This window comes from Citrus clementina, unplaced genomic scaffold (genome assembly GCF_000493195.1).
Source record: "Citrus clementina cultivar Clemenules unplaced genomic scaffold, Citrus_clementina_v1.0 scaffold_3, whole genome shotgun sequence".
NCBI lineage: Eukaryota > Viridiplantae > Streptophyta > Magnoliopsida > Sapindales > Rutaceae > Citrus > Citrus x clementina.
This window is the reverse complement of record NW_006262339.1, coordinates 8,646,496-8,654,747: the sequence shown is the minus strand read 5'-3', so window position 1 is coordinate 8,654,747 and position 8,252 is coordinate 8,646,496. Positions and strand designations below refer to the sequence as shown.

Sequence of the window (8,252 nt, the reverse complement as noted above, 5' to 3'; positions counted from 1 at the left end):
AATGTTTCAACTGCCGGCGAGGTAACTCAACTGTTCGTTAACAAGTCAACTTGCCGCTAAATTTACGAGAGTCACGTGAGCTGGGGGTGGTGGTTTTTAAGATTTTAGATTTGGTAGCAGAGCGTGGGCTAACGTGTTATTAAGAAGCACATGCTGCGCAGATTTTGAAATTGTACAACTGAGGGCCTAGGCTCAGGCTAATCTTAAAGGACAGTAGCAGTGGCATTTGGATTGGCGTCAGTGGTGTGTACTCATTTGCCCCTGCAAGTCGCATCTGTCATGCCTCATTTCCGGCCTTGAGCTCACCAATCACCATCTCTTTTTTCTTTTTTTTTTTAGGGGCTAAGTTATTTTTTATTAAGTAATTAATTTTTTATTTTTACCTATGACATCTTCTTTCATTTATTTATTTTTATTAATATTTAACGTTTTAAAATGTATTTTTTTCATTTTATTATTATGTAAAATATTTTTTGAATATTTGATAAATAATTAATTGTTTTAATGATATTTTATTTTAATAGAAAATAATATACATCATCTATAAAAACATATAATTTTAATAGATTTAATTATTCTTGTTAAATACTATTTAACTTCACTTATATATAATTTAATATAGTCTAATCTAATATTGTACTAACCATAAGACAACATTCTATATAATCCAATCAAAATCTAACAATCAATCCAATTTAATCATGCGTGCCAAACATAGTCTAGAAGCTTATAACGCATAGTAACTTATTTTAATTTCTTTTATAAAATATTTATGATAACTAATAATATGTTTCGATTCAATTTTTAGAAAAATTATTGTAAGAGAGGAAGAAACGAAAAGCGTGTGCAGGATGTTATTTAAAATTAATTAACTTATTTTTCTTTAAAATTAAAAAATTTAAAGAACAATGTAGTTTTTAAATGAGGCATGCGATGTAACACGGACAAAGTAATGAATGATTTTCATGATTTTTAAATAATTTATCACTTTATTTATGAACAATGCTGAATGCACCAACTTTTTATTCAGATTATTTTACGTAAACCGATCTAGTATAATAATATTGATTGAATAAATCTATAAAAAAAAATCATTTGGATAATTTTTTACTAAAAGTTTGTGACTCTAACATTATTGTTAGTTTACATAATTCAGATGATAAGTGTCAGCTCATTTAAGAAAATTTTCAAAAAATATAGAACTATTATTTCATAGTTCTTATGTTGTAAGCCATACCTTTTTTTTTAACATATAATTTCCTTTTAGTTTTTCTAAAATAAAAAAAAATTGAAAATGAATCAACGAACTCTATGAAACTATCTTGAAAAATCTAATTCACCCCATAAATAATAATAATAAATGAAGAAGAATACTAGATCCCGGAAGGAGATCCGTCTTGCCACATACCTTGTGGGGTGAGCATCGCAATCAAAGGCCCAATAAACAAACTTATTAATCGGGATCACCAAAACCATAAGATTAAATTAAAAAATAGAGATTGCCAAAATCCATTAAATGAAAAAAAAAATTATAATCTCCCTGCTCCTCGAACTTACGATCAACAACACCCCCACACCCACACCTGATTATTTTTTACACTAACGGAGGAAAAGTGAAAAAATCCCACGGGTCCGTGACGATGACTCTTAACGCCGTTAGACCGCGCCGCAACGTCGTTACAAAACGGCGTTTCCGTCTGACGGGAGCCAAAGCCAATGAATAGAAATACTTTGGAGAAACAGAAAGCAAAGCAAAAACCTGTATAAAAGATCCTGACCCAAAACACACACCGGAAAGAGAGAGAAAGAGAGTTTGCCCGCCCGCAAGCACTGAAAAAGGAGAGGATTTTTATTTGGTCGTCGAAATTCAAAGCAGATTCTTCAGCATTTCTGATCGTTCTCAATTGATGGAGAACTGATACAAGTCTACACGGCTTGCCTTTGAAACTGCTTTTTGTTCTTTATTTTTTTTTCCTTTTAACGTGAACTTGAATTGCTCGTCTGAAAGAAAGGTTCAGATCGAAAGGTACGTGAAAGGAGAATTTATTTGTTTTTCGATAATTCAATTGTTCGGATTGCGAAGGTTTGACTTGAATTATGGACAAATTTAAAGTTATCTCTCGTTTCTGTATTGAATTTGACTCGAAAGTCGAGTTTTTCGTGGTATTTCTGTTGGCAGGTGACAATTTTACGTGTGCAGAAGTCTTTTCTCGAGAAAAAAAAAAGAAATAAAATTATAAGACAGATTTTCTCGGGAAAAATTCTCAAGCGTGCTAGCTTCTGTACGAACAGTGCGCAGACAAACCTCCTGAATATCTGAAGTGAGACAGAATGAGCATTCGATCGCAGAGCGGAGGCTTAACGAAACAGATCTAACAATCAACTGTCAGAATTTTCAAATAATTCATCATCCGTATTCACAGAATTGCCATTTGAATTTCAATCTTCAACTATCCAGCTGAAGATTTTACACACACACACACACACACACATGGAGCTTCCTCAATCCCGTCCTTTCGGAACCGAAGGTAAGTAAAAACAAATCAAAATTCTGTTTTGTGATTTTCATTTCGGATAACGGAACGGAAAACACTTTGAAAAAAAAATATTATTATTATTATTCTTCTTCTTTTAACCGTGATTTAGAGAAGTTGTTTTACAGGAAGAAGACCAACGCATGACTTTCTCTCACTGTACAGTCATTCAACAGTACAACAAGATCCAAGGCCACCTTCTCAAGGTAAATTCAATCCAAATTCAATTTCAAGATCCCAATATACAACTGCTTTGTTCATTTCGGTGTTTTATTGGTTTTTTTTTTCTTTCATTTTTCTTGAATTTAGAATTAATAAAATATAAAATGAAATATCTCTCTTTCAATATTTATTTCTTTTTAATTTATAGTTATTAGTTACCAGATCACGATTTGTATATGCACGTGACTAGGTAATAGATATGGATGATGGATCTGGGCCATGGATTCTTAAATGGGCCATTCCATATGTACACGAGCTTGCAAAATCGGGAAAAGAGAGGATTAGCAGTTAGTTGCACTTAGTAACTCGCTATTAGGACCATTGGATTGAGGTTTATTTTGATGGGACCCACTGTAGAAGCAAACACGATGATGTGACAAATCACATGGTTCAGACCAGGCTCCCGATGATCATGCAGCAGGTTCACGGTATTGTGTAGATAGGCACCCCGCGCGCGCTCCTTAATTTTCATTAGTCAAAATTATTGATGACCTTAAGTAAAATTTTGTTATGACTTTCGCTTGAATCAACTCGTGGATATCCTTATAGATAACTTCAAAAAAATAAAATAAAATAAAAAAAGAAAGAAAAAAGAGGACCTCGGTGTCGTGTCTCGTTCACTCACCAACCCTACTCTATTCACATGGGAATATTGAATATGAGCTTGCTGTAATTGGAAACAAATTTTGTTGATTACGTACTTTCACACCCATTTTATGTTATTTGGTGTATATGTGCTGTGCCCCACCAATTAATAATACTTTGTATTTGGTCGATTCGCGGGTTTAGGTGTTACGTTAATTTTGGTTGATTTTTGAAAATCATATACAATCGTATAAATTTTTCTTACAAGAATGGTCTGAAATAGAAAAGGGCACTGGTATAATAAATATATGTATATAATGTTTATATACATAATAGTATTTTATTACGTAGATGTGCCATGTAATCTTAATCATTTGGTACGGTCACTTACCATTTTGTTCTGTTGGACACTTTTTTTTTCCTTTTTTTTAATCAATTATGTTGCATAAATTGCCAACTTTAGATTATTTAGTAAGATCTGTATATGAATAAGATTTTATTTTTCTCGATTTTTTTTAATCTCCTCCATGCATGAGCAGGTGGATTCCTCAAAACCCATGATTTTCTACAAGTAGGGAAAATTAATGCCAAGGAAGAAAGCACACTTGAAATAACGTCAATTGTGGAAAAGCCACCTCCTCCGGCGCCGCCACCTCCTTCTTCTTCTTCTGTAGAGCATAATCTGCCCGGTGGGATTGGGACTTACAGTATAAGCCACGTCTCATACTTCGGTCAAAAAGTTCCAAAGCCAGAGGGCTCACTTTTCGCAGTAGCTCAAACGAGTAGTACCGAGAAAAATGATGAGAATTCTAACTGCAGTTCTTACACTGGTAGTGGTTTCACTCTGTGGGAAGAATCTGCTGTCAAAAAGGGAAAGGCAGGAAGAGATGCCGGAGAAAGAAGCCATTGGAAGAGGAGGTAACTCTGTGCTGTAATATTTTGCAGCTACGTTCACATTGTTTACTTCATTATGACAAAATATATCCATGCATCGCCAAACTTATGCACGCTGTTGATGTAGCAAAAAGTGCCCTTGGACCCAAACTACAGGCCCTCTTGGAATATGGGCTGCTTGTATTGCAAAATATAGGTGTTAAAAATACGAATGGGGGACATTAGATGTAGAATTGCACAGGACCTAATTTTGGTCAGTGACCTAATTTTCCGTTTCCCTTAATTGGTTGCTAGGATCTAGGAATCATTAGCAATTTAGCAAGGGGTAAAAATACAAAAGAGTACATATAAATAGTTCTTGGGAAAGAAATTGTATTTTTCTTTTCAATGAAAAATGAGGGTTTTTTTATTATTGTTTAAGAAAGGGCCAGATTTACAATAGAAATTTCTCAAGCAAGCCCCACTTAAATGTTTTCATTTATTCAGAAGGCCCATTTGAATTTGATTTAACGTGAAGATAATAACGAAACTTTTTGGCGGCTACTGTGTGTGGGAACAGAAGCGACGGTGAATGTGGGGCAATGGGTGTCACAATCATCTTCCACCAACAACAGCCATCGCAACAGCTTCAGCTCTCTCTCTTGCTCCCAGTCAGTCAGCTTTCTCCCTGCATTTTCTTTTCTTTTTTACTTCACTTTTTGGTCAAATTGGTTATAATGACTGCGAATGTAAAGATTGATTTTGGAGTGTTGCGGTTGTTTGGAGCAGGCCACTGGGGATGAAGAGCCAGAGCTTCATGGAAATGATAAAGTCTGCAAAGGGTAGTACACATGATGATGATTTGGATGATGCAGACGAGTTCATCCTTAAAAGAGAAAACTCCACTACCACGAATCATAAAGGTAGTTTTCACAATTATACATTGTTAACTTTCTATAATAATCTTTAATATTTTTAAATAATTATCATTTTCTGCTCTTTTCTCTTTGATTGTCACGATTTTGTGTTGTTCAGGGGATTTGAGGGTAAAAGTTGAGGGAAAGAGCAATGATCAGAAGCCCAATACGCCACGATCAAAACATTCTGCCACCGAGCAGCGAAGGAGAAGCAAAATAAATGACAGGCAAGTGTTTTATGTCTAGTGTCATTTTTTTTTAAAGATTCATCCGCACTAGTATAAGCTGCCTTATATTTTCATTTGCTATTTTCTTAATTTAATTCTTTTTTTCAACAATGTTCTTGTTTAACCTTTTAAACCTTAAAATGGATGCTAAAGTTCATCCTTCATGGTCTAGTGTGGTTTACTGGATGTATGTAATTTGATTTTGGATTCAGTGTTTCTAAGACTCTCACCGTCTCTTATGACATTGAAATGTATATAACTCAGTTACTTTATTCCCTCATTATGCCTCACTTAATCTTGGGAGAAGAGGGAAAATTAAATTTAGTGACATTAGGCCATGAAATATTCTGGACATTTAGAACTGAGGTCCTTGAAGGTTTGTTATTTTGACCAAGTGAAGATTTGTTGATCCTATTGGTGTGCAACTGATACTTTCAGTTATAAAAGTTTCGCCAATACTATTACTTGTTTTGAAGAGAAAAAAGTGAAATAATACTTCTGCTTAGCATCACCGCACCTCATCCTAGTAGTTGCAGTTGATTGATAAACCGTTGCATAGAGGTGGCCGTCAACACCTTCAGGAACTAAATATTTGACTTTATAATGCAGGTTTCAGATGTTGAGGGAGCTCATTCCTCATAGCGACCAAAAGAGAGACAAGGCATCATTCTTGCTAGAGGTACATATATTTCTAGAAAAAAATAATTTGATCTTTTCATCAGCCCGCAATAAATTGATTTTTAGATGACAAGTGCATACAAATTTTTTCAGGTCATTGAGTACATTCAGTTTTTACAAGAAAAAGTTCACAAGTACGAGGGGCCATTTGTAGGGTGGAAACCAGAACGGGCAAAATTGGCGCCATGGGTAAAACATTGCCTCTTACAAGGATCCTTCACGAGTTCTTGCATCAGCATGTTTCCATAGGAATATATTTCTCAAATCTAAAGTTTGACTGACTCTGCTTTTTTTGGAACAGAAAAACAATCACAAGCATGCAGAAAGTTATGTTGATCAGTCCCAAGGGATAAATAATGGATCTGCTACTGCATTAGTATTTGCTGCCAAGTTCAATGAGAAAAACGTTTCCATTTCTCCAGCTATTCCAGGGAGTGGTCAGAAGCCGGTAGAATCTGACATGACCTCTGCTTCTACATTCAAGACAATGGATCCCCAGCCTGGAATAACAAATAAGGCAATGCCCTTTCCTATGTCACTCCAGCCAAACTGCTACAAACCTGTTAGGAATGGTGGTGCAGCAGCTTCACTTCGGCCTAGACTGGCATCCGATGCAGAGAACACGACTTCTCAACCTCAAACCCTGGAATGTCACACTAGGTCATGTACGGGAGACATGCCTATTTCTAATAATAAGAAGTTAAAAGAACAGGAGCTGCCTGTTGAAGGTGGCAGAATAAACATCTCAAATGCGTATTCTCAAGGGTGAGTAATTGTTCATTTACTTTTCGGTTTTTTATGGCTATTGTATCTACTAACAGGATTCTTCATGCTTGAATGGAACAGATTGCTAAAGACTCTGACACAAGCACTGCAGAGTTCTGGAGTTGATTTGTCACAGGCCAGCGTCTCAGTGCAAATTGACCTTGGGAAACGAGCTGCTCAGGCACCAATTACACTAGCATCGAATCTTAAGGTACATTTGACACTGCATTTTGTGTTGATCTGAAGTGCTTCTTGCATAATCTTATATCAAATTAATGCTTGTTGAAGGGAAATGAAGTTCCGGCTAGCAATCAAGGAACCACTGGTTCTAGAGACAGAAATGGAGGTGAGGGCTCAAATCAAGCACTAAAGAAGCAAAAGATAGATAAATGTTAACATCAAAATTTCCACACTATTCTTTTTTGTAATTTAATTAATTCATTTTTTGGGGGTACCCTTTTCAAAATCGGGGGAGTTTATTATTGTTATTTATAATGTCTTCTCCTGGTTTATAAAACTGCCCAGTTGAGACCTAGATCGATTGTACATGTAGAGAGTTGCAGTTTGTTAGGATGCATAGAATTCCTAGCAAATATGTATTATTTATTTACTCTATTTTTGTTAATCATTATACAGGTTTTCTTACTAAATATCTTCCGAAACTGCTCTTTCATTCAAAGGCTTCCATTTATGTGACGTGTGTACCAATTATGTCAATGTTTCTAGACAGGGTTTGTGGAATGTAAAATCCTAAGCAAACATTGATCGTCCCTAATGATGCAGGTGTTGTGCAGTAAAAGTATCTTTGATTAATTCTAACAATGGTTAACACCTGATCGATTTCTATCAAATATTCTGTATAACAAACACATACACGTTAAATTATTTGTTTAAAAGTTCCTTCCAAACGGCTTGAGTTATTAACAACAATTCAATTCAGCTGACATCATATTGAATTATTATAAAATCAATTTCAGTTTCTCCTGGTTTGGTTGCTGCGGCCTGCGGGTAGTGTCCTGCGTGATCATCAGGGTGTCGTTCGTTCTAGCTGCTTTCGGCTATTTTCTTGGACACCAGCTGATTCTTTTTGTTGGGCTGATGGCTGTTTGTGAAGGCTTGAATCTTACTGTTCAACTTGGTTATTTTGTTTTTGAGGTGGAGTCCGATTCGGCAACCGTGATTTCATCCTTTGTGCGATGAGACTTTGTTTATCTTTTTGACCAAGTTCTAACTTTATCTTTTGATCCTTTGGATCTATTAAGCATGTTTATCGGGAAACTACTTCAGTTGCAGATTTTATGGCTAATTGGGCTTATTTTCATAAAAAAATTTCAGTGGTTTATTGGATTATAGGGATCTTCCAGCTGGTTTAACTAGCATTTTTCATCTGAATACTCATGAGACTTCGCATGTTAGGCAATGATTTTTCTCTTTTGGATTATTTTGCTTGT

General features: G+C 35.4%; 1 protein-coding gene across 1 annotated transcript; it reads left to right on the top strand.

The window, feature by feature from the left end:
• Window positions 1–1,736: 1,736 nt before the first annotated feature.
• On the top strand, window positions 1,737–7,451 carry LOC18048380 (transcription factor BIM1). Its single transcript, XM_024188126.1, is given in 13 exon segments — window positions 1,737–2,026; window positions 2,180–2,528; window positions 2,663–2,740; window positions 3,881–4,242; window positions 4,244–4,259; window positions 4,795–4,885; window positions 5,004–5,137; window positions 5,250–5,358; window positions 5,968–6,037; window positions 6,130–6,225; window positions 6,338–6,801; window positions 6,883–7,012; window positions 7,090–7,451. Coding segments are annotated over 12 exon segments (1,695 nt in total). The 5' UTR covers window positions 1,737–2,026; window positions 2,180–2,491; the 3' UTR covers window positions 7,198–7,451.
• Window positions 7,452–8,252: the final 801 nt, after the last annotated feature.